Source organism: Eschscholzia californica, unplaced genomic scaffold, assembly GCF_041429995.1.
Source record: "Eschscholzia californica isolate CP2 unplaced genomic scaffold, dmEscCali1.0.p SCAF_6, whole genome shotgun sequence".
Lineage (NCBI taxonomy): Eukaryota > Viridiplantae > Streptophyta > Magnoliopsida > Ranunculales > Papaveraceae > Eschscholzia > Eschscholzia californica.
In genome coordinates, this window is record NW_028238483.1 from 35,373,510 (window position 1) to 35,389,053 (window position 15,544).

Sequence of the window (15,544 nt, forward strand, 5' to 3'; positions counted from 1 at the left end):
ATTGAGTATCTGAATAGTGGATGTATCTTCATTTCAACAGAAGGCGCGTAATCCAAGTGTGTGATGTTAAGAATGGAGAATATTTGTATGAAGTTAGTTTTTGGGATAGACAAATAAATAGATTCAAGTGGGGTAAGATTACATTTTTCGGATTATAAGGATGAGTGAAAAATTGATAATCCATCCCAAAGAAAATTAGAGCAAGAAAGTGAGTAAAGAAGAAGACTAGGAGAGAGATACAAGAAAGATTATGGTTGAATTTTAGCGGTTGGATACCACCAGGTGGTGGTGATGGTGATGGTGTTGGTTTAGTTTTATAAATAGGAGTATTAGGAAGATGGTGTTTTCTCATCTTGCACACAAGTAGGACTTATGTTGGGGAGTAACTTCCATCCTTTAAGGCAAAATTAGGCCTTTGGAAATGACAAGTATTAATGAACTTTGGAGGCATCAACTTCCATCCTTTGGGAAAATTAGGCCTTTGGAAATGACAAGTATTAATGAACTTTGGGGGCATATGAGTTCATTAAAAATTGAATTTGAAGTGTTTAGGGACAATTTTAGTAGGAAAAAGTCAACTGACTGACGTCTGACGGAAAAGAAAACGAAAATAAAAACAAAAAGAAGCTAAATTGGAAGTTGATCATCTTTACGAGACCATTTTGGTTCGATAAGTACAATCATAGATGCTTCACAAAGATATCTTGGACTTGGAATGACTAATTTGAAAGGTGTATAAAGATGGAGGAGTATCATGCAACAAGCTTATTCTCAAAGGAGTATTTCCTAAAGGACAAGGTAAAGAGGGTTAATTTTGAAAGAGTAGAATTCTACTACCTAGCGGCTAGCCCACGTGAGCTAGTGTGAGAGATGGAAACAAAAGAGATTGTTTGATCTAAATGGTGGAACCCACCTTTACCTTAGGAAACATTTTTTTTTTTTAGAATTCGACTACAGTCTACGTTAGTCTTACAAGGCATAGATGCATCATGGGGATATAATGAGCACGATAACCACCTAATTTAAACTGAGAATGAAAGAGGCTTAAAGCCCGATAACGAAGAGGCCCAAAGCCCGACAAATTATTAGATTATTCATAGTCTAAATTACATAGGATAAATCTTGATGGCAACTGCTTCCACCGAGACTCGATCCCACGACCTCATGGTCTTAAGAGGGGTGTCCAATCGTTACACCAAAGGGTGGTGGACCCTTAGGAAACAAATTAGAATAGAGGAGCATCACAAATCTTCTTGATAGCTGGTTAATGATTTACTATTAATTGTCTTTTTCATATTGATTTGATTTGAATTTTCTTTTCATTATTTATGCCGACGCTTCTCAATCTATTACATGATTAGATTAAATTTGTTAATGAGATATTTTTATTAGTTGATGAATAATAGTTAAGAGTTCATAGTCTTTAAGACGAAAGCGTTTGGAATTTTGATTTAAGCAAGGATTTTATCGAATAACCTTTCGAAATTCGGATAACTTTCTATCTTGAATTAGGAGTCTTTCAACAAAAAAATCTTGAATTTGAAGTTATAAAAAAAAGAGGTTTACCTAGTTTATTATTTGTGTTTTAAAGTGATTTTATGTAATAAATTCTAAAGTTCTAGACTTTTCTCATTTTAATCTAGTCCGATTTAGTCTTCCACTAGTTTATTATTTTACTTTCTCATTCAATGCGAATTTGAAGTTTTTTGTTTACTAGTTTTAGATTTTAATAATATTTTAATGGGGAATTGAGTTTACCTCTTATAATGTAAACTATTTTTATCAAAATTATTAAGGAAATGTTTGGCATATAGATAAGAAAATTACAGTTTAATTTTATATAGACAATCAATTTTTATTAATCTTATTCTTGGTCACACCAAATAATAAAGAAAGGTATCGATTTGAAGAATTATTGTTCTTGGTAATCACATTTCTTTCAAGCCCGTCGAACACCACTTTTTGCAAAAAAACTTATGCACGTAACTTGCTTAAAGTCTCGCCTTACTTAACAACAAAGCCTACTTAAAAAAAATTTATGCACATAGCTCTATGGAAGCTAAGAGTTTTATAGCCCAAATCTAAGTGGGAATTGTTGTTTGAGTAGCTCCTTAATCCCTTCTTACTCATTGCAGTAAAGTCAAAAAACGTGTTTTTAATCTTATATTCATAGAGTCGACTCTTACTTGCTTAGATCTACCATACATAGACCCGTACACTTTTTTTTTTTTTTTTGATGAAGATAGACCCGTACACTTAGATTTTTATTACAAAATATGACTTTGGTTTAACTAATTGTCTGGGCTATTTTAAATTGGCATAATCTATTAAACATTTACTGACAAAAATATTAATTCTTTTCTTACATGTTTAAGATAGAATTGAAATCTCAAACATCTTATCTCAATATCTTTTTTTTTTTTGATGAATTATCTCAATATCTTAAAAAGGCTTAAATTCATTAAGCTAGAGAAATGCTATTATAGTTCTTGTAAGAAGATCTCACCAATCAAAATTGAGGGTAAAGTTCACCTTTGGTTCAAATAATCGTGAGTCTATTCTGTGCTCATTTTTTTAATTTTTTATTTGGAAAATGTCGTTATATGTTTGTCATTTATAATGTCATCCTACATCCTTACCAAAAAGCTTCCCCCTGTCTCTCTATAAATATATATCAAACTTGAGTGGAGATTATTTTCAGGGTTTTTTAATTGTTGGACATCAAATTTTCAAAGATCATGGAGATGTTGCCAGAGAATTGTTTAGCCCAAGTTATGTCTTTTACAAGTCCTCAAGATACTTGTCGATCGTCTTCGACTTCTCTAGTCTATAGATCAGCAGCTGACTCGGATTTCGTATGGGAAAGATTCTTGCCGTTCGACTACCAAGAAATTCTTTCCAGATCTTCTTCTCCCGTGAAGTTTTCTTCCAAGAAGGAGCTCTACTTTTATTTCTGTAATCCAGTACTCATCGATGGGGGTAAAATGGTAATTTGTTTCTTGATCATAAGTTCCCATCTTATAAATTAGATTTGAATTTTCCCCTACTATTTTTGAACAATTTAATCATGAACGATTCAACGCGCGTAAATGATAGACTATCAGATGGAATAATTACATGCGTTTATTTGTTTCAAATTCAACACAATAGATCTTTTGCTTGTAAACTACTATAGTCTATCTGTTTGAAATGCGGTGTAGACGGTGGACTATCAAATCGAATAAATTCAACATATAGATCTTTTGCTTATAAACTATATTCTATTACCAGATTAATGACACTAGTCTAATGAATGATCTCACATTAGAGGCTTAATTTGTTAGCGAGTCAGACGCTAGCTAGCTCCAAAGGAATTTGTCGGGTCTACCTCTCATGAGGTATTTATTTATATGTATAACTATTTCGTTTGGATAATGATATACTCTTTTTCTTCTTCTTCTTCTTCTTCTTTTTTCTCACAGACCTTCTTATTGGATAGACGTACGGGAAAGAAAGGTTACTTGATGAGTGCAAGGGAGCTTTCAATTACATGGGCAAATAATACAATGTATTGGTCATGGAAGTCTCTACCTGAATCGAGGTTCGTTTTTCTGTCTACCTAAATAATACTCAATTTTTCTTCCATCAAACAAACCTCAATTTTAATTTTGCTTTGGGACAGATTCTACATTAGTTGTTTTTCAACCAAAATTTGAGTCACTAAAAATAACATACATCTTCCTGAGTACTGGTCATTCATCAAATGGGCATGCCCACGTTATTATTATTAGTGACTCAAATTTGTTTAGAGACGTACTAGGAGGTCCATTGTAAAATCTGTACCCAAATGGGTAATTATGTACTAATGATTGTTGACACTAGTTGCCAAAAAAAATGATGTTGACATTTTACGAACCAATGTCGTCCCAAGAAAAAATGGTGGCTTTTGACACGGTGAAAAGTCACTTAAGGATCTGATTGTCACGCAAGAAAATAGACTAGGGAAAACATTTTTTTTTTCGTGAAAATCGATTCTCCTCTGCTTAGTTCAACCATAAAAGTGTGAAAATTGAATCCTCGTTACCACAAAAAAAAGTGGTAATACCTTTTTCTCATCACTAAAAAAGTAGGAAAGAGGTGCAAAAATAGGAAAAAGTTTTGATTCCGAAAACCCTATGATATATTTATAGAAGGTCGGAAAAAAGCTTCGGGGGAAAAAATAGAATTATTATAAGAGAAAATTGAAAAAGATTGAAAATAGATTATCTTTATAATTAGATGTTATACAATTTTTGCTTCAAGTCCACGGCCCTTTTTTTTTGGTTTCTTTTGGTGGTCTCTACGAACTTATTTCATCATCCTGATTTTACATAATGATATTTCATTAATTGAAGTTATATACAGTCCTCTTTCAACAAAAAAAAGTCATATACAGTCATTTCAAGACGAAATAGGTCCAGGTTTGCATATGGGCCTAAAAATCTTTATTAATATTGCTTTGCCCAACAGGTTCTCGGAGGTGGCGGAGCTCCGAATGGTTGATTGGTTAGAGATTCATGGTAAGATCAAGATGAAAATGCTATCTCCTGGAACGAATTATTGTGCGTTTTTCGTTTTCAAACTTACTAAAAGATCATATGGTTTAGACACTCTACCATTTGAGCTCTCTGTTGAAGTCAAGAATCAACAATCGAGATCGTCCGGCTACTTATGTCACCGAGACGTTCGTAAAGAATCATTGGAGAAGATCTGCTTTGCACATCGAATCGAAACATTAAGTGATGGTGTAACTAATGGAGAGACTCAAATTCCCTGTCTTAGAGATGATGGATGGATGGAGATTAAATTAGGAGAGTTTATTAATGAGGGAGGAGAAAGTGAAAATGAGGATGTCAAATTGAGTTTGATGGAAGTGAAAGGGTACCATCTCAAAGGTGGAATTATTATTGAAGGAGTTGAAATTAGGCCCAAATGTTAAAACACATGGAAAATTTTCCATCCATCACTAGCTTTGACAAGCATGTTATTTTATTATAAAATTGTATGGCTTTGATAAAATCAGGTACTTCAATGTTACTTTTTTTTTTTTTTTTTTTTTGAAGTAAACAGCTTTAAACCATAAATGCAAACAAGAATAGAATGTCAAAATTCAAAGCTTCAACAACTTTAGTGGTCTCTTAAGTATAGAAGGCTTTTTTTTCCTTTCCCTTTGGGTCCTTTCTAGGCTGACACTCTTAATTTCTTACTAGCTTTTCCTTTCAGGCCTGCTTTGTCCTTCCTGGGCCCTTCATTGAACCTTCTCAAGTTGTCTACCTGCAACTGACCAATGGCATGGAAAACCCTGTCCCTGGGCCGTTCATGGATCTCCTTCAACTTGGCTTGCATTGCAATTATCTCAGCTTTCGTGTAACAGGCTTTATTAGTTGCCAATATCTCTTTTCCTCGTCCACTAACCATCTGGGTAGAGACCCCATCATCAAATATGTACCTGTTAGTCTGGTCCAAAATAGTGTTTGCCTTCTTATGAACCTTCTCAAGTGGTCTACCTGCAACTCTCTTCTTTTGACCAATGGCATGGAAAACCCTGTCCCTGGGCCGTTCATGGATCTCCTTCAACTTGGCTTGCATTGCAATTATCTCAGCTTTCGTGTAACAGGCTTTATTAGTTGCCAATATCTCTTTTCCTCGTCCACTAACCATCTGGGTAGAGACCCCATCATCAAATATGTACCTGTTAGTCTGGTCCAAAATAGTGTTTGCCTTCTTATGAACCTTCTCAAGTGGTCTACCTGCAACTCTCTTCTTTTGACCAATGGCATGGAAAACCCTGTCCCTGGGCCGTTCATGGATCTCCTTCAACTTGGCTTGCATTGCAATTATCTCAGCTTTCGTGTAACAGGCTTTATTAGTTGCCAATATCTCTTTTCCTCGTCCACTAACCATCTGGGTAGAGACCCCATCATCAAATATGTACCTGTTAGTCTGGTCCAAAATAGTGTTTGCCTTCTTATGAACCTTCTCAAGTGGTCTACCTGCAACTCTCTTCTTTTGACCAATGGCATGGAAAACCCTGTCCCTGGGCCGTTCATGGATCTCCTTCAACTTGGCTTGCATTGCAATTATCTCAGCTTTCGTGTAACAGGCTTTATTAGTTGCCAATATCTCTTTTCCTCGTCCACTAACCATCTGGGTAGAGACCCCATCATCAAATATGTACCTGTTAGTCTGGTCCAAAATAGTGTTTGCCTTCTTATGAACCTTCTCAAGTGGTCTACCTGCAACTCTCTTCTTTTGACCAATGGCATGGAAAACCCTGTCCCTGGGCCGTTCATGGATCTCCTTCAACTTGGCTTGCATTGCAATTATCTCAGCTTTCGTGTAACAGGCTTTATTAGTTGCCAATATCTCTTTTCCTCGTCCACTAACCATCTGGGTAGAGACCCCATCATCAAATATGTACCTGTTAGTCTGGTCCAAAATAGTGTTTGCCTTCTTATGAACCTTCTCAAGTTGTCTACCTGCAACTCTCTTCTTTTGACCAATGGCATGGAAAACCCTGTCCCTGGGCCGTTCATGGATCTCCTTCAACTTGGCTTGCATTGCAATTATCTCAGCTTTCGTGTAACAGGCTTTATTAGTTGCCAATATCTCTTTTCCTCGTCCACTAACCATCTGGGTAGAGACCCCATCATCAAATATGTACCTGTTAGTCTGGTCCAAAATAGTGTTTGCCTTCTTATGAACCTTCTCAAGTTGTCTACCTGCAACTCTCTTCTTTTGACCAATGGCATGGAAAACCCTGTCCCTGGGCCGTTCATGGATCTCCTTCAACTTGGCTTGCATTGCAATTATCTCAGCTTTCGTGTAACAGGCTTTATTAGTTGCCAATATCTCTTTTCCTCGTCCACTAACCATCTGGGTAGAGACCCCATCATCAAATATGTACCTTTTACGTCCATCATCTAATAACTGCTCCATCTGCTTCTTCCTTAACATCTTCTTTGCAGTACCTAATATCCCAGCTTTTGTATAGTTATCTTCTTCCTCTGATTCATCTGAGGATGAGGATGAATCACTTCTTGAATCTGTGGCTAGAGCAGGAACTATCTCAAAATCTTCCTCCGCATCTTTGGATTGTTTTTTGTTTCTGGAGAGGTTTGATTCAGACTTCTTATTGATCTTTTCTTTCAGTTTTTCGGGAACTGAAAGCTTTTTATCCTTTATGTCCTCCATTTCGTCTCCGGTATCCCTTTTCCCCAAATCCTGGTTATTATCTGCTGCTTCAGCAAAGATATCTTGACTGAACAATTTCTCAGTAATTTGATCTTGGGTTTGGACTTCTTCCTCATGGAGTGGGACTATGAGAGGATTAGCTTCACTTTCAACGATTTCATTTTCTGATTCATTATCAGAATGAACAATATCATCACCCTCGTAAAGTTCTTTCCCATCATAAGCCCTCTTAGCATGCTTCCGCTGTTTGGAGCTTCCTTCCTTTATAGTCACAAATCGCTCGTATGCTTCATCAAGGAAACCCTCCAGTAGGTCATCATACCTCTGTTGCTCTTCATCAGTGTCAACCTCGCTCGTTGAATCTACTTCCCCACCAAGCTGATGGGAATCTTCATTCTCACTGTCTCCGTAGTTTTCATCGTCAAATTTAGCCGAATCGACAACTTCCAGATCTTTCTTTCCCTTGATAGCAGAAAGAGAAAATAACTCATGGTCACCATAACCATCTTCTGGTGCATCAATTTGCATACCAGTTGATCTGTGTGCTTTACCCTTGGTCTGTCTCTTGGCAAGAAGTTTTGTTGCACGTTTCTTCCTGCGTTCTACAGCGTATGCCATCTCCTCCATTTCATTGAGTATTTTTTCATCCTCGTCGACCTTATTTTCATCTTTCTCAACTGCAGCTTTAGAGACAGCCTTTTCTGTGGGGGACAAGGATTTCCTCACATGCACCCTCCACTTCCGCAGCTGCTTCAAGTCTTTCTTCCCTAGAACTCGTAAATCGTCACATAGTGCCTTGATTTCGTCATTGGTTCTCTCATGGTCCTTTATAGATAAGCAAGCCGGATCATCCAAGGAGATGGAAGAAACTGTCCCAAGAATGTCAAGTGGAGTCTCAGACCACACAAAATCTGAAGCTGAACACACCTCCCTCAAAGTTGTATTTCCTTCCTCATACCCATAACGGTGCCTCATCTGCTTGGTGTCTGGAAGAACATCTAAAACCTTTGTGCGCTCAGTGGCTAAATTCAACAAATGCTTCATATCAAGCAGACGAGGAGCTTTATAGTATAGACCCACAACATAAATTTCTGCCGATGCAGAACGACTTGCAGCTGGTTTGGTCACTTCAACCTTATCAAATAACTGCTTAAGACAGTGAAGTACAGCATTGTAATCTTGTGACCTGCAAACCTTGGTGACTAGGGTTCCTTTGGGTGAGAGAAATTCAGTAGCAAGTTTAACAGAATCAATAACAAGGGAGGCTTGAGAGGTCGCTTCTTGAGCCCAAGCACCATCAACATTAGGTGAAACATCGTGTAATACAACATCAACAGCTCTGCAACCATTTTCCGCCATTAATCTCTTGATCGTTGCCCTACATTTACTAATGGTAATATCTTCTGCAACTGAAACCGCACCACGGATTGGGCGAATTGGGAAAAGATCTATTCCGAGGACGAAACTTCCAACAGGAACACGTTGAACAGCAACTTGCGTACATCCACCAGGAGCAGCACAAAGATCAAGAATAGAGTGAGCTGATTCAAGAAAATTGTATTTCGATTCTAATTGTTGAAGATCTTGTTCTTTATCCAAACGATGATTTCCCTTTGCCTTGCCCATCTCTCTCTCTCTACTCTTTTCTTCTGCCCCCTCTGCGCTTGTTTTATTAGGGTTTTTTTTTTTTTTTTTGACGGAAAAGGGGAACTTCAATGTTACTTATGAATACGATAAAAACAGGTGACGTTTTAAATACACTCACCATTCTTGTTATATACACTCACATCTATGGCAATTTTTGTTGAAGTCAAAGGAGATGTGAGTGTGGCATGTAGAAACGATAAGCGTGTATAACATTTCTCGAATGAAAATATACTAAAGACATTGTTTCTAGGGCCCGTAATTCTAAGGCCCAAAATATGTGGGATAATAGGGAGGAGGCCCAATCTTAAATATTAATGAGAAAAAAACCCACTTTGTAAAAGTACCACATTACCCTCATTTACACAAATAAGAGACAATCCTATCCTCCCAAATTTTTCCTCCCACATTTCCCGCCCAAAACTTTGGCATCCCATTAAGTCAGATTGGGGTTATTAATAACCCAAGACTCAAAACCCATTTACTCTTAGTAAGCTGAAAAAAGACATTTCATATTCTCATTCTCTCTCTCTACAAAAACCATCTTCCATCTCTCTCTACAAAAACCATCTTCTCTCTCTGCAAATCGTTTTTTAACTTAAATCTCCATCGACTCTCTCCACCAATTTCGACTGAAATCCAGAGAAACTCAGGGTATCTAAGATCTTCTATTTTTGGTTTCAGGGGAGAGGGGAAATATTAGGGTTTTGATTGTTGAAAGGTCTGTTGAAGATTATTAGGATTTTGTTTGGGAAAAACTATAGGTTTTGATGTTGTCTCTTAATGTTAAAGAGATTTTACATAAAGAAGGGGATTATATCATAACAGATTTCCCTGTGTTTGAAACATTTTTTTTATATTAACATGGATTATTTATCTTATGAGGTTTTAGAGAGATAAACATTTGAGTTTTAGATCTAGTTATTTGAAGCTCCATTAATGAAGTTGTTTTTGGAGTTTCTTTATCTTATTTCTTTTTTTACATCACTTCCTTATTTGCGATTGACATATCTGGTTTATTTAGAACATATTTTCTTACACATTTTGATCTTTCTTTCTTGCTTCTCTCTTATTTGTTTCTGTTTTTTTACGTTTTCATCCAAACCCAGAACATAAATCAATGTTGTGGAAAGATAACATTACGTGCTTGCAACATAAATTGTTATTTTTGAACACAAGTGGTTATGTTTTGAGCACACATGTAAATGCTCAATGTAACTATTAAACACTATCTTCATGTTTAACAGACAAATTGTCAGGTGTTTTAAGCATTTTAGAATATGTTGTTCGTTAAGGGGTTATGTTTCACACATTTAGGGGTTTGTTGATGATTTTGGGAGTTTTACTTGGTAAAAAAACTATTGTTCTTCGTTAAGCATTTTGGGAGTTTTTGAGACATTTACAGCTATGTTGAAGACATTGAGGATTCTGTTTCAAACATTTAGGGTTTTGTTGTTGATTTTTGGGTGTTTACTTGGTAAAAAAGCTTTTGTTCTTCGTTAAGCATTTTAGGAGTTTTGGAAAAAATTAAAGTTATGTTGAAGACATTTTGGGTCATGTTTCAAACATTTATGAGTTTGTTGATGATTTTTTGGTGTTTTACTTGGTAAAAAAGTTATTGTTCTTTGTTAAACATTTTTTATGGGTTTATGGAGCCATTTACAATTATGTTGAAGACATTTCGGATTCTGTTTCAAACATTTAGGGTTTTGTTGGTGATTTTGGGGTGTTGTACTTGGTAAAAAAAACTTTTGTTCTCCGTTAAGCATTTTGGGGGTTTTGGGAAAAATTTAAAGTTATGTTGAAAACATTTTGGGTTTTGTTTCAAACATTTAGGGGTTTGTTGATGATTATTGGGTGGTTTAGTTGGTAAAAAACTATTGTTCTCCTTTAAGCATTTTGGGGGTTTTCGAGTCATTTACAGTTATGTTGAAGACATTTCGGATTCTGTTTCAAACATTTAGGATTTTGTCTGTTGATTTTGGGTAGTTGTACTTGGTAAAAAAAAAATTTGTTCTCCGTTAAGCATTTTGGGGGTTTTGGGAAAAATTTAAAGTTATGTTGAAGACATTTTGGGGTTTGTTTCAAACATTTAGGGGTCTGTTGATGATTTTTGGGGGTTCTACTTGGTAAAAAATTTATTGTTCTTCGTTAAGAATTTTGGGAGTTTTTGGAGACATTTACAATTATGTTGAAGACATTTGAGATTCTGTTTCAAACATTTAGGGTTTTGTTGTTGATTTTTTAGTGTTTTTCTTGGTAAAAAAAACTTTTGTTCTTCGTTAAGCATTTTAGGGGTTTTGGAAAAAATTTAAAGTTATGTTGAAGACATTTTGGATTTTGTTTCAAACATTCAGGGGTTTGTTGATGATTTTTTGTTGTTTTACTTGGTAAAAAAACTATTGTTCTTCGTTAAGCATTCTTTGTTGTTCAAAATACCGACACTTCTTCAATAATGAGAACACCTTCTCTTTTGTTAGAAACATATTTATCAATTGTTTAATGTATATTTTTGCTCTTCATATTCGGGATTCATTCTGAATGAGTATGCCTTTGACATTTTCCACTACTTTTAAACATTTTTAGAAATGCTGATAACATTCGCTTTAATGTCTCGAACATTTTCCTATATTCCTACTGCATATAATCATTTGTTCATTCCGCTTGCAGAATTTTCATCTATGGAACCGGATAGAGCACCTGCTACTTCTCAAAATAATGATAAGAAAAGCTAGTTTGTGAATCGTGTCGCGCCCAATTGTAGTTGTCATTCTTCCGTATGTCTCCAACATGAATTAGAATGTTTGCATATGTTGCTTATTTGTCTTAAATTTTCTTCTTTTTGTCTATGAATTTTATATATTGTTCCAAACATTCTAACTCATGTTGTTTAGTGAATGGATCCTTACATGGCTAACTCTTATTTTGTAAATTTCTTATTCATCCAAAAGAGTGTCAAACAATGTAAAAATGCACCTGAAGAATGTTCATAACATTATTGGTTGTTTCTTCATATTTTGTTTAATTCCTGAGACAAACTGTTTATTGTCTCTGCATCTCATATATTTTGAAGAACAAATTTTTTGTTATCTTAATCATAAAATGCTATGAACATGTCCAACATTGTAGTTGACATTCTTCAAAATGTCCGGACCAAAATCGCAAATGTTTAAATCAGAACCCAACATGTTTTCAACATAACTTTAAATGTTTCAAAAAATCCCCAAAATGTTAAACGAATAACAAAAGTTTTTTTTACCAAGTAAAACCCTAAACAATCATCAACATTCCCCTGAATGTCTGAAACATAACCCAAAATGTCTTCAAGATATTTTAAAATGTTTCCAAAAACCCCCCAAAATGCTAAACTAAGAACAAAGACTTATTTACTCAGTAAAACACCCAAAATTCATCAACAAACCCATGAATGTCTGGGACAAAACTCAAAATAACTACAACAAAATCGTAAATATTTGAAACGGAACCCAAAATGTCTTTAACATAACTGTAAATGTTTTCAAAACCACCCGAAATGCTAAACGAAGACAAAAGCTTTTTACCAAGTTTACACTTAAAAATCATCAACATTTCCCTGAATGTCTGAAACAGAACTCAAAATGTTGTCAACAAATCCATAAATGTTTGAAACAGAACCCAAAATGTTTAAAACAAAACCCCATATGTCTTCAACATAACTGTAAATGTCTCCAAAAACTCTCAAAATGCTTAACGAAGAACAAAAGATTTTTTACCAAGTAAAACACCCAAAAATTACCAACAATACTCAAAATGTTTGATACAGAATCCTAAATGTCTTCAACATAAATGTAAATGTCTCCAAAATCCACCAAAATACTTTACGAATAACAATACCTTTTTTACCAAGTAAAACACCCAAAACTCATCAACAAACCCCTAAATGATTGAAACAAAACCCCTTAACAAACAACATATTCTAAAATGCTTAAAACACCTGACAATTTGTCTGTTAAACATCAACATATGCTAAAACGTAATTTCTAAAGAGAGAAACCGAAAAGTAGATCTAAGTTTGTACTTTTTTGGTTTATTAGAACAAGAAACTGTGTAATGGGTTTTCACATTGTTAAAGCTAAAAGATTATGTTGCTCCATTAATGAAGATCTTCTTATCTATTTTTCTCTTTTCAAACTTTGTTCTTCAAACCATAATCCTCTTCACCATTTATGTTCATATGTTAGATCCACTTTTCATCTAGTTAGGTTTTAGATAGATAATGATTTAAATTTTAGATGTAGTTATTTGAAGCTCAACTTTTCAAGAATTTTCAAGAATTTTTCTCCTAACCTGTTTTTCGCGTCGCATTTCATTTAATGTTTTGAGCAAGTACGGTAGTGTTGAAACCATAAATGAGTTAAATAAACAACATAAATTGAAGTATTTATAACAAAATCTTTTGTGCCAGTTACAAAAGCTAAAATGTCTCCATACAAAAAATCATCATCGAGACCAAGCTAAAAATTTACAAACAAATCTGGATATTGGTTCAAAAGCTTTCACTCGTCCTGAACATATTTGACATATGTGAGTTAAATTGGGACTTCAAGATTCCGATACAAATTTTTTGTTCCCGTCGCGTGAATCATCAGTTGTTTTATCTACTTCTTTTCTAAATGAGACTGCAAGTGGTTAACAATCAGTAACAAAAAAGAATGTGGTTTCGATAACAAATAATAATATGCACAAAATAGCAAAAAAAATGCAATAAACATATGCATGCTTGTCCAGGCTAGTATCGGAAATGCTATAAAGTATAGTAGTTGGTCTCAGAACAATCATATATGGTTTCTCATATAAAAAAGTATTGAATGAACAGAGAATAGTAGCGCAATAAAATGTCAAAAACTTTTAGAACAAACTGGAATATGTCCAGAAATTATTAAAAAAAAATGCAAAATATATAGTATTTGTTATCTTTGAAGATAAGTTGCAAACATAAAAAATGAAAGAGAAAGATAGTGTTTAATGGTTACGTTGAGCATTTACATGTGTGCTCAAAACATAACCACTTGTGCTCAAAACAAACGTATAAGCGCGTGAAACAAACACGTGAATGTTCCTAGAACGCAATTCTTCCAAAAAACGGATGTTATGTTTGAAGAAAATAAAAAATGTCAATAAAATTGACGAAATAAATAAAGCATTTTTGAGTTTGCTCGCTGAACCAACATCGTTTCTATATCAAAATTAAGATGATTAAAACACTAATCAATTTCCGTAAGTGAAAAAAATCTGAGTTTTGGTGGTAACATTTATAAAAATTAATAAAACATTTTTAAGTTTGCTCGTTGTATTAGAATCATTCTAAAGACATATATTAAAATGCTTAACAAATCAGTAAATTTGTTTGTTAAATATCAAAATATGCTAAAAACGTAATTTCTAGAGAGAGAAACTAAAAAACAGATCTAAAGTTGTACTTTTGTTTTCTTTGAAAAATTTTATATCAAAGTTGGATGAACATATCTAAAAACATATCAAAGTTTAAAGAACAAACATATGTCAAAAATAGATCTAAAATGATTATATCAAAGTTCGAAGAATCTAGTTTGAAAAGAGATAAATAAGATGGATGATGAATAATACATTTGTTGCAACAAAAGATTAAAGAAGAAGATGAAGAAGATCATACCTTGGTTGTTGTTGCAGATGAGTTAAAGATTAAGGGAGAAGAAGATGATCAAAATATGATAAAGATGATAACAAAGTTGTTGATCATGATGATAGGTGTATTGAAGAAGATGTCCAAAACCTTTCCCAAACCGAACAACAACTCCGACTAAGATTTCGCCAAACCGGACAACAGCTTCGGTGGGGAGAGGGAAGGTATTTGTGTTTCTAGAAAAGATGGAAGGATATAATGGAAGGAAAGAAATTTTTTTGAGAAGGAAAGAAATTCTCTGACTTAAAAGGGAAATAATGAGGGAAATTTGGGTTATATATATAAAGGGTAGAATAGGGATTATCTAAAGTAATGGGTTTCTAGAGATGGGAAAATGCACCTAGGGATCCGAAATTGGGTTTGATATTGGTTTATTTTCAAAAAAATGGGGTTTGTATGAATTATTAATCTATGGTGGGCCTAATTTGGTATTTGACCCAATTTTTGGGCTTTTAAATAAAAAATCCTTGTTTCTATCTAGTATGCACAATGTTGTATTGGACTACCCACATTTAAAGCCCTGTTAATAACCCATGGGGAATGATCATTGAGAATAAAAGCAAAAAAACAACCAAGGGGTCTTCTTTTTCTCCAGGCCCAGTTAACAATCCAAGAAGCCCATTTGAACGCTCCAAAAGAACAAAAGCGAAAAACAACAAAGGTTCTCCTTCTTTCTTCTTCATCATAATCTTCTCCAGCTTTATCAACTCCATCTTCATCTTCACTTTGGAGTGGATTTAAAAAGTTTGGGAGAGAAACAAATTCAAGGGGGTGCTTTGATAAAGAGGTGTCTCTTGTAATAATGAAAATCTTAGGGGGCATCTTTAGAAAAGAGGTGCATTTATCATAAACCAGAGGCGCCTTGAGAACTTGGCAACAACAGATTGTGGAATATATGGTGTTTCAATTTTTTTTTGTTGAACTATATGGTGTTTCAATTGTTATCTTGTGTTTAAACCTTGAAATTACAAAATGGACTAGAATTAT

The 15,544-nt window shown here is 34.5% G+C and overlaps 2 protein-coding genes across 3 annotated transcripts; one reads left to right on the top strand and one right to left on the bottom strand.

Annotated features, from left to right (window-relative positions):
* The first annotated feature begins 2,609 nt into the window (after positions 1-2,609).
* On the top strand, positions 2,610-8,968 carry LOC147534091 (F-box protein PP2-B15-like). Of its 2 annotated transcripts, XM_086648970.1 has the most exons (5): positions 2,677-2,987; positions 3,462-3,580; positions 4,489-4,538; positions 4,626-5,041; positions 8,918-8,968. In XM_086648970.1, the coding sequence occupies exons 1-4, from the start codon at positions 2,739-2,741 to the stop codon at positions 4,955-4,957; spliced, it is 750 nt and encodes a 249-aa protein (XP_086505096.1). In that variant the 5' UTR covers positions 2,677-2,738; the 3' UTR covers positions 4,958-5,041; positions 8,918-8,968. The 2 variants fall into 2 exon arrangements, with proteins under 2 accessions (XP_086505095.1, XP_086505096.1); XM_086648969.1 differs by having other exon boundaries at positions 2,610-2,987; positions 4,489-5,041.
* LOC147534092 (adoMet-dependent rRNA methyltransferase spb1-like) lies at positions 5,103-8,904 on the bottom strand. Its single transcript, XM_086648968.1, has one exon. It carries the CDS (start codon positions 8,836-8,838, stop codon positions 5,200-5,202), a length of 3,639 nt encoding a protein of 1,212 aa, XP_086505094.1. The 5' UTR covers positions 8,839-8,904; the 3' UTR covers positions 5,103-5,199.
* Positions 8,969-15,544: the final 6,576 nt, after the last annotated feature.